Source organism: Coptis chinensis, chromosome 9 (assembly GCF_015680905.1).
Source record: "Coptis chinensis isolate HL-2020 chromosome 9, ASM1568090v1, whole genome shotgun sequence".
Classification (NCBI taxonomy): Eukaryota; Viridiplantae; Streptophyta; class Magnoliopsida; order Ranunculales; family Ranunculaceae; genus Coptis; species Coptis chinensis.
Genome location: NC_141464.1, coordinates 45,744,893 through 45,761,607, shown reverse-complemented (window position 1 = coordinate 45,761,607; position 16,715 = coordinate 45,744,893). Strand labels below are relative to the sequence as shown.

At 38.6% G+C, this 16,715-nt stretch overlaps 2 protein-coding genes across 2 annotated transcripts; both read left to right on the top strand.

Moving 5' to 3' along the window:
- Nucleotides 1-7,030: 7,030 nt before the first annotated feature.
- Nucleotides 7,031-8,314, top strand: LOC147476261 (stemmadenine O-acetyltransferase-like). Its single transcript, XM_086585677.1, has one exon. The coding sequence runs from the start codon at nucleotides 7,031-7,033 to the stop codon at nucleotides 8,312-8,314; it is 1,284 nt and encodes a 427-aa protein (XP_086441803.1).
- A 197-nt stretch (nucleotides 8,315-8,511) lies between these two features.
- Nucleotides 8,512-15,463, top strand: LOC147476260 (protein ANTHESIS PROMOTING FACTOR 1-like). The gene is made up of 11 exons (XM_086583261.1): nucleotides 8,512-8,668; nucleotides 8,748-8,848; nucleotides 8,922-9,031; nucleotides 9,118-9,184; nucleotides 9,258-9,357; nucleotides 11,604-11,720; nucleotides 11,803-11,940; nucleotides 12,160-12,241; nucleotides 13,978-14,027; nucleotides 14,322-14,505; nucleotides 15,008-15,463. The coding sequence occupies exons 1-10, from the start codon at nucleotides 8,594-8,596 to the stop codon at nucleotides 14,481-14,483; spliced, it is 1,002 nt and encodes a 333-aa protein (XP_086439387.1). The 5' UTR covers nucleotides 8,512-8,593; the 3' UTR covers nucleotides 14,484-14,505; nucleotides 15,008-15,463.
- Nucleotides 15,464-16,715: the final 1,252 nt, after the last annotated feature.

The following is a 16,715-nucleotide window of genomic DNA, read 5'->3' as shown; positions in this document are numbered from 1 at the left end:
ATCCGCTCATCATCTTCGATATTCAGCATATATGCCACTAAATCCACCGACCGTGTGTTTCATCGGCTTCCGTGCCCATACTTGTGCACTTCTTTAACTTGTCTTTGTGGCCTAGGGTCAACCACTACAAGTTGCGGATGCTCTTGCTCTTCTTCCTATTGCTGTGTGGTTCCATGATTTGGTACCTCATCATGATCTAACCAATCATCTGCCAGATCGGACAACTCAAGCTCGGTGCTTGAACTTCTATGGAGACTCACCATTCTCGCCTTTCACTACTTCCGCTTCGAAGATAACACGGAAGTCTCATCAAAGGTAACATCTCTGCTGACCAGGAACTTGTGGTCTTCTAGACACCACAATCTATATCCCTTTACCCCATTTGCGAAGCCTAAGAATATGGCCTTCTTAGCTCTAGGATCTAGCTTGATGTCCCTCACATGGTAGTAAGTTGTCGATCCAAACACTCGCAAAATACTATAATCAGCTGGGTTACCTGACCACACCTCATAAGGTGTCCTGCAATCTATAGCTGGTACTGGTGACCTATTATGCGGTAACACGCCATGGACCGCGATTCCGCCCAATACTCTTTTGCCTAGACCGGCATTAGACAATAAACATCTTGCTCTTTCAAGCAAAATTCTATTCATCCTCTCTGCCATTCCATTCCATTGTGGCGTGCCCGACTATCCTATCGATTAATCCGGCAATTCCACGTTAAGCCGCGAACTCTTGGAAAGGTCCATAGGTATACTCAGTACCATTGTCAGACCGTAATATCTTTACCTTCCTATCTGTGCGATTCTCAACCCTTGCCTTCCACTTCTTAAATGTCTTAAACATTTCATCTTTCGATTTCATCATATACACCCACACATAGCGAGTATGATCATCAATGAATGAGACATAATAGCGGTTACCTCCCTTGGAAGCCACCCTGGAGGGTCCCCAAACATCCGTATGCACATAGTCAAGGATGCCTATTGTCGTGTGCTTGCTTGACTTGAACTTGACTCTGCACTGCTTCCCATAGATGCAATGCTCACAGAACCCCATATTTGGCTTCTTCAAGTTCTTCAAGAACCCTCGCTTGCACAACTCAGACAAACCCTTTTCACTCATATGCCCTAAACGCATATGCCATATCTTAGTGCACTTTCGGAATCATTACTACATGCACCCACCGCTACATCGCCTATCACCGTACTACCTATCGTAGTATACAAGGTTCCATATTTTTGACCCTTCATAACAACTAAAGAGCCATTAACAATATTTAGGACTCCACCTTCGCCCACAAACTTGTGGCCTTTGGAGTCCAAGGTACCAAGAGAAATAAGACTTTTCTTTAGCTCAGGAACATGTTTCACATCGGTTAAAAGTCCTCACTACACCATCATACATCTTGACCCGTATAGTTCCAATTCCTACCGTCTTATAAGCAACGTCATTACCCATTAAAACGGAACCACCATCAATGCTCTCATAAGAAGTAAACCACCTTCTATTCAGGCACATATGATAGGAACATCCGGAATCAAGAATCCACATTTCGGTCATATAGTCTTGTGTGGACACACAGAGACTTAACTCATCCTCTTCAGAGCCTGAAGCATAATTTGCCTCAATTTTTGCCTTACCTTTCTTCTGACCATCTCTCTTGTTCTCTTTCTTCGGGTGAGGACAATTACTTGCGTAATGTCCCTTTTCATTGCAATTGTAGCACTGTACATGTTTTAAAGGCTTCTTTGACATGGACCTAGAATTCTCATTACTTGAATAATTCTGTTCATACAAATTTCCTCTTGCCACTAGCCCCTGACCTGCATCAATGCTATTCTCTACATGTGTCTTCTTCATCAACTCATAAGAAAGAAGTGCACTCTGAACTTCGTCAAGATCGACGACTTCTCTGTTCATGAATGTAGTCATTAGATGCTCATAGCTTTCTGGCAAGGAGAATATTAAACATGCCGCTTGATCCTCATCATCCAGCTTCATACCAACATTCAAATAATCCGCTAGACGTCAACGAAACTCACTAACGTGCTCTTGCATCGTTGAACCATCGACCATCATGTACCGATAAAAACGCTTCTTAAGGTATATCTTGTTCGTCATGCTCTTGGTCATATACATAGACTCTAGTTTGAGCCAAATACCGGCAGCGGTATTTTCTCTCATCACACTATACATGACCTCATTAGCAAGACATAACCGGATTGATGAACAAGCCTGAAGATCGAACTCTTCCCAATCATCATTACTCATACTCGCCACCTTAGATTTAATCCCCTTTAAAGCCTTGTGCAAACCTTGTTGGATGAGGATGTCCTTTACTTGGACTTGCTAAATCCCAAAGTTATTCTTCCCATTAAACTTCTCTACTTCAAACCTTGCGTTTGACATCTTGGGAGCCATCTTTCAAGTTACACACAATAACCCAAAAAAAATTTCACCTTGGAATTTAATCGAACACCTTGTCTACACAAATTTTGAGCACTAAACTCAAAATCCTAGGTCGTATACCTACGCTCCGATACCAATTGTTGTGAATATAAGACTGCGGAAACAACGTTACCCACAACAAATAGATCAATCCAACACAAGGATCGATCCTTCTCAATAGACAAGACTTCAACACCCTCCAAGCAATATCCCAACACTTCTCAATATCAAATAACAAGCATATAAAGTAAAACAATTAATGCAAAAGAGAACCAACCACAAGACAAGGATATATTGTGGTTCGGCAATTTGCCTACGTCCACACTGCGAGTTCCAAGCTTTACTAGATGTCCGGAGTAACAGATTACAAGTCTGTCAATTCACTCACAAAGAATGAACACTTAACTCACAAAGAATTGCTTTCTTATAATCTCTCTCTTTCTTGGTTTTGGAAAAGTTAGGTTTCTACAGAAAAAACCTATTTTTATACTATTTCAGAAAAGCTTCCGAAACAGTAAATTTCGGGCTGAAATTGGTTGGAGCTCGGGTTGCGCCCATCGGAGGCGCAGGTGCTCTCTAGACATGAAAGAGAAAAAAAATCCCTTTTTCTCTACACATAAGAAGTGTTAATAAAGTTTCTTTTGGCGTTAAAATGTATCTTTTATGATAAGTGGTATGAAATGGTCTGTAACCTGCAAAAAATAGTAAAAACTACGAGTTATCTGTTTATTATGCGTAAGAAGGACTGTAATGCAGTAATGTAAATGTAATAAAACGCACATTTAGGAGCTGATCACCTACCTACGGGCGAAACCTGATGGAAGACCTTAATCAAGCAATCCAACTCGAAGAAAAACTTTGGAGGGATAAATCTAGAGATACGATGCTACACTGTGATGGGACAAACTCACGTTATTTTCACCTATCGACTGTTGTCAGAAGGAATCACATTGAGATTAACAAGATCAGGAAAACTGATGGCACATGGGTAGAGGAGTTTAACGCCATTGGTAAAACCATTGAGGAGCACTTCAAAAAAAATTCACTTCATCTAACCCGCCTACCAAAATTAGTGATTTAAATGTTTTTGAATCTGTTGTCACTACCGAAGAAAATCAATAGCTCACTAAAGAAGTTACTCTAGATGAAATAAAAGAAGCGATTTTTTCCATGGACCCACACAAAGCCCCTAGCCCTGATGGTTTCACCCCACTCTTTTACCAAAAGTAGTGGGACATAATACACCTTGATATCCTAAACACTATTAAGAGTTTCATGAACTCTGACCACCTTTTGACTGAATTGAATCATACAAATATCATCCTCATTCCAAAGTGCCAAAAACTTGAAACTCTAGACCATTTCCGTCTAATCAGCTTGTGCAATGTTAGCTTAAGAATACTCACAAAAGTTCTCGCAAATCGCATTAAACCGCTTTTGGAGAAATTTATTCGCCATCCCAAAGTGCTTTTGTAAAAGGAAGACATATTTTCGACAACATTGTCCTTGCCCATGAAATTATCCGCACTATGAAAAGGAAAAAAGGCGCAGCTAGATGCATGGCTATTAAGCTAGATCTAAACAAAGCTTTCGACAGAGTTGAATGAGATTTTCTTTTGGAAACTATGGAAGCACTTGGTTTTTGTGAAAAATGGAGGAAATGGATAAAAGAGTGTACCTCCACCACTTCTCTCTCTTTCAAGCTTAATGGATCACCCACAGGCTTTCTTAAGCCAGAAAGGGGTATCAGACAAGGAGACCCTCGGCGGCCCTATCATCTTTTCTGTTCATAATCTGCATGGAAGTTCTCTCGCGACTACTCACCAATGCCGAAAAGGAGAAGCGTCTCCACAGAGTAAAAATTAGTAGAAGGGATACCCCATATCTCACCTACTTTTTGTCGATGACAGTTTTATATTGATCAGCATAACAAATATAGTTGAAACACACGTCCTAAAAGATATCCTCGAAACTTTTAAAAATGTATCGGGACAGGAGATCAATTTTCAGAAGTCAGGTGTCTTCTTCAGCCATAATACTCATCATCGACATCAACGTATTGTCAAAAGAATCCTCAAGATTGGGAAGACCATTACCCATGCCAAATATTTGGGAGCTCCTATAGTTCTGAGAAGGAAAAACAAAATTGATTTTGAAGAAGTTTTAGAGAGAGTTACCCAAAGAATGGAAGGGTGGAGAGAAAAATTTCTTTCTCAAGCTAGAAAACTTACGCTCATAAAAGTCATAACCTCGGCAATTCCCTCGTACATCATGTCGATTTTCCCCTTGCCAGTTTCAATCCAAAAAAATTTTGATTCCGTAAACTCGAACTTCTTTTGGGGACAAACAGACAACAACACAAATAAGGTGTATTAAACTTCTTGGAACAAGATTTGTCAGGCAAAGTTGTGCAGTGGACTAGGAGTTCGACTTGTTTCACATCACAACACTGCTCCACAAGCAAAATTACTCTGGCGAATAATCAAAGAGCTTGACAAACCATGGGCCTCTAGTCTCTTGAAGAAGTATGCACGTGGACAATCAATGGTTAGAGCTATATGCCCAAAAGGCACCTCGAAGATATGGAAAGACATTATCAAAGTAAGGGATGATATCCTCCCCTAACTTTGCTGGCATATCGGAACAGGAATAAACATTGATATATGGCTTGGATACCAACCTTACAAAGTAGAAAACTAATAGGGCCTCCGCCACACGCAAGCCCGCACCAGGGAGTGGAAGACCTCATTGATAATGGAACTCGAACTTGGAAAATAGCTGCTCTCCACAACATCTCCCATATATTGTGACAGAAATCACGAAAATACCGCTCAGTCACAACGAGCATGTTGACTCCATAAGGTGGATAGGGGAAAAAGACGGTGAACTAACAATGAAGTCTGTGTACAAGTATCTAAGCAAAAACACAGAAGACAACAATAACCACAGTCCAAATTTTTGAAATCACTCATGGAACCTGGACACAGCAGAAAGAGTAAAACTCTTTTTCTGGAAAACCATTTGCAACAACCTTCCCACAAGGGAAAACCTATGGAATAGAAATATAATCCCTTTTGGAATTTGTTCACACTACAATAACCAGGTGGAATCTACTACTCATGCACTCTTTCACTGCAATTTACTCAGACATGTCTGGTATGCTTCTTACCTTTCCATTAGGACAGACCACTGGAATCAAGATAGATGCTACCCTTACCTTTATTATCACCACCATTATCGCCAAAATACAAAATAAAACTGCGATAAGAGACACTCTAAGTATTCTTACTTCTATCATGTTCTCAATATGGACCAGTAGAAATGATCTAATTTTTAACAACAGACACACAGATGCAGTTAATATAATCAGTAGAGCTTCAACCTTCATCACTAACACGAAAGAACCTTATGCAGCTAAAAGCAATTACATAAATAGTTGGCCCGAGTTAGAAAATGATTGCCACTACCTCACTATAGATGCCTCTTGGAATAGTAACACTAACCAGGCAGGCCTCGATTTTTCTATATGGAATAACTTTGGATATTGTATTGGTGCAGGACATGATAGAACTAGTGCCGCTGACCCAGAAGAGGAAGAGGCACGAGCCATCCGAGGAGGAGTAGACTTGTGTCGACGTTTGCAGCTCCGATGTGTCACTATTTTGACGGACTGCAAACACCTAGCTGAAGTCCTCGAGCAAAAAAGAACTAATTTATATTGGGGAGCTAGATCAGTCACATATGATATTTACTATAGTATGTATCTCTTTGTTTGATCATTGTAATTTATTTTACATTTGCAGAGACTTGAACATTATTGCTCATGTACTTGCGACTAGGGAACAACAAGCCCCTCCGCATTTAACTTTGAACCCTGCTACGGCAAGGTCGCTGATTACTTTATTTATGGATGTAAGGAATGTAGGAAGCCATTCCTAGTTTTGGAAGTGTATTATTTCTTTTATCTAAAAAAAATAAATAAAGGAGGCGTACCGAACATTTCTTAGAAACCAAGGCTGGTCACTGCCAAAATTGTACCAGTTTGAAATTCATCTCGAGTTCTCAACTAAGACATTGAATTCTAAACTAACACATTAGCTAAACCATTATGGCTTTATCCAAGCAATATTTCAACCAGAGCAAAAAACTCTGCAACCGAAATAGTAGCTCAACCGTGGTAAACGCAAAAATCATATAACCTCTACAGTCACAAGCAACGCCACCCCTTTTTGTGATTAATTGTGATTCCTGTCTTCCCTGTATTCTTAAAAAGAAAAGAAAGTAATATAATGCACGCACATGCAAATATGCAATGTGGCAATTGACCGGCCTTATTATATTCCGAGCGTGTAGCACATTTGGAGATAAGAAAACGCAAAACCAAAACAATCAGAAACGCAGAGTCTGTAATTAACGTTTCACTTCGTTGACATTCGTTCCAGCTACATACCTTGAATATTAGAGTAGTTTGAGTTGACTTTAATGAACTGAACTTGGTACAAGGACAGTAAACGAACAAATAAGCTAGCCATTGCCATCAAAGTGTCACACACGCACTCAAGGGTCAAGAATTCAAGAGATGGTCCTTAAGCTCGATGTTATCTCCAAAGAAACCATCAAACCATCCTCCCCAACACCCCATCACCTTAGAACCTTCAAGCTCTCCGGCATTGATCAATTTGCCCCTCCCATTCCTCTGCCTATCATTATATTCTACTCCTTAAACGACTACGACAAAGTCGAAAATGATATGCGAACTGATCGACTAAAGAAATCCTTATCGGAAATGCTAACTCATTTTTATCATCTAGGGGGAAGGATCGTAGACAATCAAGTTATCAACTGTAATGATGAGGGTGTAAACTTCTTTGAAGCTAGAGTGAATGGCCATCTCTCGGATACTCTCAACAATCCTATATCTGAGGAGTTAGACCTTTTACTTCCAAAAGACATTACTTTTATAAATGGATGGGATCGGAAAGGATTATTATCCGTTCAAGTCAATAATTTTGACTGCGGAGGAATGGCACTAGGCGTGTGCTTGTCTCATAAAGCCGGTGATACCTCGTCTCTGGGTTTGTTTCTCAATAATTGGGCTGCCCTTACAAGAGAAGACAATGATGGCATTCTTCGCCCAGAACTTGACTTGACATCTGTTTTCCCTCCGCGGGATGTAACAAGTTATGTACATACCAGCACTGGCAGTCCACCGCAAAAGGTTATAAATAAAAGGTTAGCTGCACTTAAAGCTAAATCTTCCAACGAATTATATGTAGAGTACCCGACCCGGGTAGAAGCAGTTTCTGCACTCATTTGGAGGTGTGCCATGAAGTTTGTTAGAATGAGAACGAGGTCTGTAGAGTCCGTAACCGTGGCGAACCATGCGGTTAATCTACGTTGGAGAATGGTTCCACCCCTGTCTAATCTGTTTTTCGGCAATCTAGTCAGTGGTGCAATGGCAACATTAAGAACCGAGAGCCCTCCAGAATTGCATTGCTTGGTGAGCCAGATGCGGGAAGCTGTAAGTAAAGTTAACGGGGAATTTGTGAGAAATCTTCGAGGTGATGGGCTTTCGGCGTACTGGAATCATCTCAAAGAGGCTAATGAACGACAAGTCAAAGGTGTACTAGAACTTTTCATGTTTACCAGCTGGTGCAGATTTCCTTTCTATGAAGCTGATTTTGGGTGGGGAAAGCCTATTTGGATATCAACCGTTAATTGGCGCTTTAAGAATTCTTTTATTTTAATGGATACCAAATGTGGTGATGGAGTAGAAGCATGGATTTCTTTAGATGAAGAAGACATGGCAAGATTTGAATGTGATCTTGAACTCATTGCCTTCACTTCGGCAGAAAACATTTAGTAGTTCACTTTCATGCTGTATATGAATCTATTGTTGACAATGTTAGCATGGATTGCTTGAATCAATAATAATTGCTCAAGGTTTGCTTCCACCAAATATCGTCAACTGATATATTTCACTTAATATTTATTGAGCCGAATAGATTTGACGTGTCTAGCCGTCTAGGGCCGAAAATATCAGCGATATATCGAAAAGATCAACGACATGTCTAATAATCGCAAATTTAGTTAGCCCATTCTCTGACTAGCTATTTTTTGTGTGGCAGAAAAAAAAAAGTTAATGACGATACTTATGGAAGAACTGACGGACGACACTGTTCGTAACATGGCTATTGGAGCCGTGTTTAATGATTTCGTATGTTTTCAATCTTTTTTTCTTCTTCTTACTAATCATTATATATTAAGTGGAGGATATTATTATTATTTTTCTTCAGGGAGGAAAGATTAATTCAGTTGATTTTCATCGTACTGAGGATCTTTTAATTACTACAAGTGAGGATGATTCTGTTCGACTCTACGACATTGCTAATGCCACGTAAGCATCATCATCATTTTTATTTTTAATAATTAAAAACATATCATGGTGACTTGTTGTTTATTACTTTCAGGTTGTTGAAGACAACATATCATAAGAAACATGGAGCTGATCGTATATGCTTTACACACCATCCAAGTTCTGTCATATGCTCTTCGGTATACAATTTGGATTCTACTGGTGGTGGGTCTCAAATTATTATTACACATTTCTTGGTTGGTAAAAAAGAACTGATTTAAACTCTTGTTATATATTCTTTTCTTGGCCAGAATCTTTGCGTTACCTTTCAATGTATGATAATCGTTGCCTTCGCTACTTTAAAGGACACAAAGATAGGTAATAACCCCTCACTACATAAGTACATAGTAATCTGATATTTTATAATATATCCATGTCTCTTTGTCCACAGGGTTATATCACTCTGCATGTCTCCGATAAATGACAGTTTCATGTCTGGTTCAATCGACCACAGCATCAGAATATGGGATCTTCGTGTAAATGCCTGTCAGGTTGAACTTCTGTATTCTTAAACTCTAATGAATTGTGAAGACATTCTGAAAATAGAAGTTAATTATTTGTTGATGAGATTAGCAATTTATTTATTGTTAATGTCAAAATTCTTGTGTTTTGGTTGTGTCAAAAAACCTTTATGATAAAGTTTCTTTATCGAGTTTGATTTCATTCAAATCCATTGGCAGTAATATGTAATATGTAAAATGTGGTTGGGATGAAATTGTTTTGTAAGTGTAGTTTTTGCTTTAAACGTTCCTTCTTTAGTAAATTTATTTATTTACATAAATATTACAGTTTTAAAAAAGAAAATTGAAATTTCTTTGTTGAGTATACTTTATATGTACAAATTACAAATGATAAAATAAGTACTCAAAACTTTTTGGATTCTTTGACGTGGTTAACCGAACCATACTTGTCTCGAAAAGATGTGATATTAAAAAAAAGAATGTGTACGTTATATAACACCGGATACGTTAGTTTGAGTATATATTGTAGTTTGTGCCAATTGGACTATGATACCATCCAATCATGGGATTTTGTGGATGTTCAGAACACATTACTAGTGGTACATAGCCACATAGGATATAGCAGGTGATCATAGATTCAGGAGGGGTATTTGAATCAGTTGATTTTGTCCCTGTATTAGATGATGGGCCCTCTCTATCTGTTGTATGTTAAGGACGATTGCATTGATAAACCATCTATATGGTGGATGTTCAAAGAACATTGTGGGTGGGCACATATGAACTGGCAGCTTATCAGATTTCCAGGAGGGATCATTTGAGTCGGTTGATTGTGTATCATGTCAACTTCGGTTAATTTGAGAAACAATCTGATGGGAACATATAGTGGTTCAATACCAAGTCTTTAGCTATTGTTTTTATTAGATTTATATTAGTTGGTCCATGTGTCGTTAGACCATAGGTTTGTGTTGTTTTCAAGCAAACTCTAGGTTGTAAATAGGGGCCTGTAATAGATTAGAGGGTTGGATGATTTGTTATTAATGAAAAAGTGTTAAAGCTGAGGCTTTTAGGGTTTATAACCTAAAAACCAAAATGCAAATCCAAGACGACCCCCTCCTCGCGCTCGAGAAAACACAATGAAACAAATCATTTCAAGATGGAAGATGCTCAAATGGTTAAATCATATGCTGATAACATTTTATACAATTAGAGACAGTGAATGTAAGTTAAGAGATATAAGTTACTGCAATCAATATATTGGAAAAAATAACGTTAAGGGTTATGGATACATGAATCTACTGAAGTGGGCATCCACATAATGTACCGTGCATTTAAATATCCAGTTATAAGTGTTGTTATATGTCCATTTAAATATATGTAAACGTTTGTTTTTTCATTGCATTGATTGTAGTAGCTTATGAATTTTAACTTACACCCATTTATATGTAAAGCCTATAATAAGGGGAACATGGAATGTCAAAAAGACAAGTAGAAATTCTTTCTATCTATCATCTTTCTCACAAAGTCTCTAATTGTATATGACGTTATCATCATCACGCTTTAACCATTTGAGCATCTTCCATCTTGAAGTGATTTGTTTCATTGTGTTTTCTCATGAATGGGGGTCACATATTGGATTTGTGTTTTGTTTTAAAGGTTATATCGAGAAATTGAGAACACCAGGCAACTCTATTATTCTTGATAAACTATCTCTATTGTGGATGTTCAAAGAACATTGTGGGTGGGGACATAGGAACTAGCAGCTTATCAGATTTCCAAGAGGGATCATTTCAGTCAGTTGATTGTGTATCGTACTATCATGTCAACTTTGGTTATTTTGAGAAACCATCTGATGAGAATATGCAGTGGACCTGTCCAAGTTTAAGCCCAGTTCTTTAGTTATTGTTTTAGTTAATTTATTTTAGTTGGTCCATGTGTCGTTAGACCATTGGTTTACTTTGTTGTCTAGCGAACCCTAGGTTCTAAGTAAGGGATTATAATAGATTAGAGGGTTGGTTGATTTGTTATTAATATAAATGTGCTAAAGCTTAGGCTTTTACCCTAATTGTAATTTAGGGTTCTATCTATTCAATTGATGTTTGATCGTTTAATTGAAGCTTCCGCCAATTAGATCGCATCATCATCTCTATTGGGGTATCCTGGATACATGTGCATGTCAACTAGAAAGAAGTGAAACATGTGTGAACTTCTCGCTAGAGTTTCATTATGTTAAAGTGTTTGATGTGAAAGTTATTCATGCTTAGTTTTGTACTTTTCAGGGAATCTTACATCTACGAGGTAGGCCGGCTGTGGCCTATGACCAACAAGGACTTGTTTTTGCTGTGGCAATGGAAGGTGGTGCTATTAAATTGTTTGATTCACGTTCTTATGACAAGGTCCTTCTTACTGAAAGCTATGGTTCTTTTTATAAATCAGCACATTGTTGGAATGGTCTAATTAGCTCTTTCCATAATGCAGGGCCCGTTCGATACTTTCTTCGTGGGTGGAGATACAGCCGAGGTCTCTGATATAAAATTTAGCAATGATGGCAAGTCAATGCTTTTAACAACAACGAATAACAACATTTATGTTCTTGATGCATATGGAGGGGAAAAGGTAACCTCACTGAGAAATGTAGTAGGGGTCCATTTCCTGTTTAAGAGTGCCTGTTGTCGAAATCTATGTACTAATATTTAGTGTGTATGATTTTTTTATTTTATTTTTTATTTTTCTTCTTCTCTTTTAATGATTCTGTTAAATGACAAGCATTCTTAGTGTATCGAATTTGAGTTTGTCATATTTTTCTATTAACATTTTTAATTCTTTTGTCTGCAGCGCTGTGGCTTCAGTTCGGAACCATCTCCAAATGTAGTTACAGAGGCTACATTCAGTCAAGATGGGCAATATGTAGTCTCAGGTAAATTTTCGACCTAATCCTAATTTTTTTGTCATTTGTTTCCTGGATTTCTTTAATTTTCCCCCACTTTTTGCTTGGGTAATGACAACTTAGTGATTTGGAGTGGTTGTGGTAATGTACATTGTACAATACAACTGAAGAGAAATCGGAGAAGTGAACTTACCCTCCTTCAAGAAAGAAGCAACAACACTCTTTCGTTTTCTAAAATCTTATTCATAGTTGAAAGCTTATTTGAGGCTAGGCCTTCAGAGTCCCTGCTAGAATATTTGTCAGAATTTTCTATTGAATATTTTGGCTTCCACAATGTGTTTTCTAATCCCTTTGCAGTTCGTCATGTTCGTTCTTTACCAAATTTTTTATCTCCCCATTCATTAATGAAGCACTCACATCTAAGGGTGGAATTCGAGTTAAACGAGCCGAGCTTTACTATGCTCAAGCTCGGCTCGTTTATTACATGAGCCTTAAATTGAGCTCGAGCTTGGCTTATATAGTTAAATGAACGAGCTTGAGCCGAGCTTAAACGAGCCGAGCCTGAGTAGCTCGGTTATTTTACACGAGCTTTAATTTGAGCTCAAGCTCGGCTCATATAGTTAAATGAGCGAGCTCGAACTGAGCTTAAACGAGCCGAGCCCGAGCCGCTCGGCTCAAATTCCACCCTTAGAGTCGCATCTCCTTTAAAACATTTCTAAGAATATTATTTTACTAATGACTTGCTGCTTGAGGATTCTAGAATTTAAACCAGGTCCACTGTTCCATTTTCATCCAATATATTATTTTCGAATGCTATAATTCCATTGGTTCTTCAGAATGTCGTTTTTTAAAAATTCTGATGGATTCATCTATGGACTATTGTTTAGGCAGGATCATTTCTGCCATTCTCACTGTAAATGCTAATTTCTAGATGGAAATTGCAATAAATATAAATACAAGATATATGTGGTGGTGCCTACACCAATAGAGAACCTGAAAATGTTTATTAGCTTCTTTCTGGTAAAGTGAATACAATGGAGAAGATGAATGGTTTTGATAGCTCTTAACTCTACCTGTGATAATGAGACATTCTCTGAATTTATAGTTGTTGAAAGTATAGTTTTTGGCTCTAAATGAACTTTGTATGTGGATGTGTTTATGATAGCATTGATAATTGGACGGTTGTACAATTGATCTTGTAATTCATGTGTTGGCATTAGTGCGAGGAATATTTTCTTACTCGCCTATTGTGTTATTTTTGACTGCTGAAGAAGTCATTTTAGATATACCTTCCAGGCTCCAACTTTCACCGATATCTAAATATCTATGTTACATGGACATGCCATATTTTAATATTTTTTTGTGGTATACGTGTCTGTGACGGATGGCACAGACTCATTGTATGTGATAATGTGATATACCTCAGTTTTTTATATTTGGCAGTGTTACACACCTCGTATCCGTGTCGGATATGGACACATGTATCTGTGTCAATGTGACTTAGCTGGATATCTATGTGGTTTTGGGTCTTAAGTCTTAACACACAAAATGTGTCTTCCCAAATAACAGTCATTCATTTATAGGTTATATTTTATTACAAACACTTCAACAATGAAGCTAAATTTGCCTAAAAAAGTAAATATTCCGAAGCTAATTTCAATTTTTTGCTTCCTCCCTCAAACACACACATGCACAAATGTATCAACTCGAACACTTTTTTCTTTGGAACTTGTGAACTGAGCATAGCTTTCACGTTTTTTATGTAGGCTCTGGGGATGGAAATCTACATGCTTGGAGCATCAACATGAGAAATGAGGTATACAACTGTCTTTATCACCCAGCAATAGACTATATATTTATTATTTTGAGGAGCCTCACCCCCAGTGGGATATGATCAGGGCTGATTTGTTGAGAACGAACTCATTGAAAAATCGTTTGTGCACATAGGACCTATCATTATTCTTGTGGCGCTGCCCAAACAGACACACACAAAGAACAGAAAAAGCTCAAGAAGTTTGTAGTATTTTTGAAGGGGACTCCACATGGCTGTTTCCACTTGAGAATAATGGTACAAATTAAGGAGGCAACTACTGATGGGTTTTTGTGACAGGTGGCGTGCTGGAACAGCCATATTGGTGTTACAACCTGCTTAAAGTGGGCGCCTCGTAGGGTTATGTTTGTTGCTGCATCTACCGTTCTCACATTTTGGATTCCTAACGACTCAAAGACAAACGAAGAAGCAGGCAATGTGGGACTTGCTGCTGGGCTATAACATGGACACATTCCTTTGCCTGGTATATAATTTTTTTCTTTATGCATGCTGCATGTCAGAAGCAATATTATCTTTTTTTATTTGAAGTATGAAATCTCACCTTTGATTGGAGCATTCTGGGACACATTTTGAGGTGTTTTGCTGTCCACGCTTTTATTTATATGACGACAATGCCATGTGTTAATGTCCTTAAGTTCAGCTGCAGTGCGAAAGTTCATGTTCCATTGGACACCACCGTGCAACTGCAACCTATGCAGTTAAAGGTGCAGGCGCTAACTAGGCGCTGCTGGTGGGCCTAGGGGCCAGGTGATGGGCCTAGGAACCTGTAGTCGACAGTAGGCACGATCCTGGTGTTAATACCTGTGAGTCTAGAGCTTAGTGATACCACCTTAGCCGAGATGCGGTTTATAAAATATTTCGGTGGCTTTTAACCCAATTTCGTGTTATTTGAAATAGTTAGAATCTCTAAATTATGATTTCTCTTATAAAAACTAATTGACTTTTGGAATGACTGTCTAAAACAGGACAAGTGAAGACATTAGACCACTACTTGAACTGCCCAAAACAAAGATCAAATACTACACGAAGAGCTCATCATATTCTCTTACTGCATAGGCAAGAGTGCAAGACCGTAAGAAAGCTACACACCCTGTTCTGCTTCTAAGAATCAGAGGTATGAAATTTCTTGTACAAATAAATCCACTGCATACTGTGGGATTCATTGCCGTTGGTGATGGGTTGGCTATGAGAAATCTGGTTAGATTTGTTGGTACCTTACACGCCACTGCCGTTGCCATTGATTGTACAGCTAAACCATTTGGACAAGTGATAAGTGTTCAAAAGTAGTGATTAATCCCTTGTTTAGTGTGTTGGTGTTAACCGAAAGACTTGTGTGCTACGTTGCTACAGAGATTGTTATTGATGGTTTTTTCTAAAATTATGAAGGAAAGGCAAAATTATCGCGCCAATTTGAGCTTAAATGGTTGGAAAAGTATAAAATGACATTTCAAGTAATGAAATTTGTCCTTAGAAAAGCCTTTGCTTGCTTCATCTGAAATAAGGGAATTTGATAGTGTAAGATTGAACAATTTCTTGAAGTTAATTTACTAGTCCAACAGATTCATTGACAACCCTCTATTATGTTGCACGATATCGAGGCGCTCTGTATAATATTTCATCAGAATGTAGCCCGTATTACATCAGTCTGACTCATTGGTTATGTACCTTGAATCGACCTAAATCATTAGTCTCCGCGTTATAATTTCCTTGATCATAACTGTATCGGCCAAATTCATGACTATCAGGATGACATGTCTCATGGACGGAGGTAACATAAGGTACAAGGGAGAGAGAGCATAGGATCCAGTCTGCGAAACATTAAATGGACGTGGACTCCATAGAGACATAGGGGTTTAGTGACTCAAGAAGATGCAAGATAGTGAAACCGGGGTCAGGTGTACATGATCCAGTCCGCGATAAGTAATGCGAGAGGTGGACAGTTAGAAAAGAAGGCGGTTACGAGAGGTAGAAGGGGGAGATGAGAAGTGAGAGAAGAGGAGAGAAAAAGAGGGAAAAAAGGAGGAGAGAACTACGGGGCGACAAACTTGATCCCCGGAAAGTCGGGGTGCGTGAGGGCAGCCCTAAATGGGTTCAAATTGAAAGATTCAAAGAGAGGGAGTCTCATCTTGAGAAGAGACAGAGGAGATTGAGGTGTGAGGTTAAAAGATACAAACCGGGTTCACACAATGGCCGTCCTCGTGGGGAACGAATAAAAAGTTTGTAGGTTGTGTAGGTGGTGTAGGTGGGCGATCAATTGCGTGGATGGGTCGAGATTATCGAAGTCATAGCTGATGTGCCATCCATAAGCGGGGAAGAGAGGGTGGTTTCTTCAGAAAATATATTTAAGCACCTCTTGACGAAGTTTAATACCTTCTAAATCTTTTGTGTCCATCAAGCGGTATGATCCTTTATGGCTTTTATATTAAGATCGTGGAGCGGGGTATATAGTGTGCTTTGCATTAATAGGAAATCATCCACAATGAGTTTTTCTTTGTTTGATTTTGGAATCTTGTGTTTGCTTAGAAGAAGTCCATCATCAAAGTCTCGTATGTGCATCCATGGATGGACATTTGTACCGCACCTATCCTGAATGTTTTATATCCGTCGGTTTTATTGTTGTTTTAACTTCGAAATGAAGAAGCAAATTAATCAATCGCACAAAGAGGTAGAACC

Excerpts from the sequence above, each read along its gene's own strand:
- LOC147476261 (XM_086585677.1), top strand. The coding sequence starts at position 7,031 with ATGGTCCTTAAGCTCGATGTTATCTCCAAAGAAACCATCAAACCATCC.
- LOC147476260 (XM_086583261.1), top strand. The coding sequence starts at position 8,594 with ATGACGATACTTATGGAAGAACTGACGGACGACACTGTTCGTAACATG. Across the intron at positions 8,669-8,747 it reads GAGCCGTGTTTAATGATTTC|GGAGGAAAGATTAATTCAGT; the intron begins GTATGTTTTCAA and ends ATTTTTCTTCAG. Across the intron at positions 14,028-14,321 it reads GCATCAACATGAGAAATGAG|GTGGCGTGCTGGAACAGCCA; the intron begins GTATACAACTGT and ends TTTTTGTGACAG.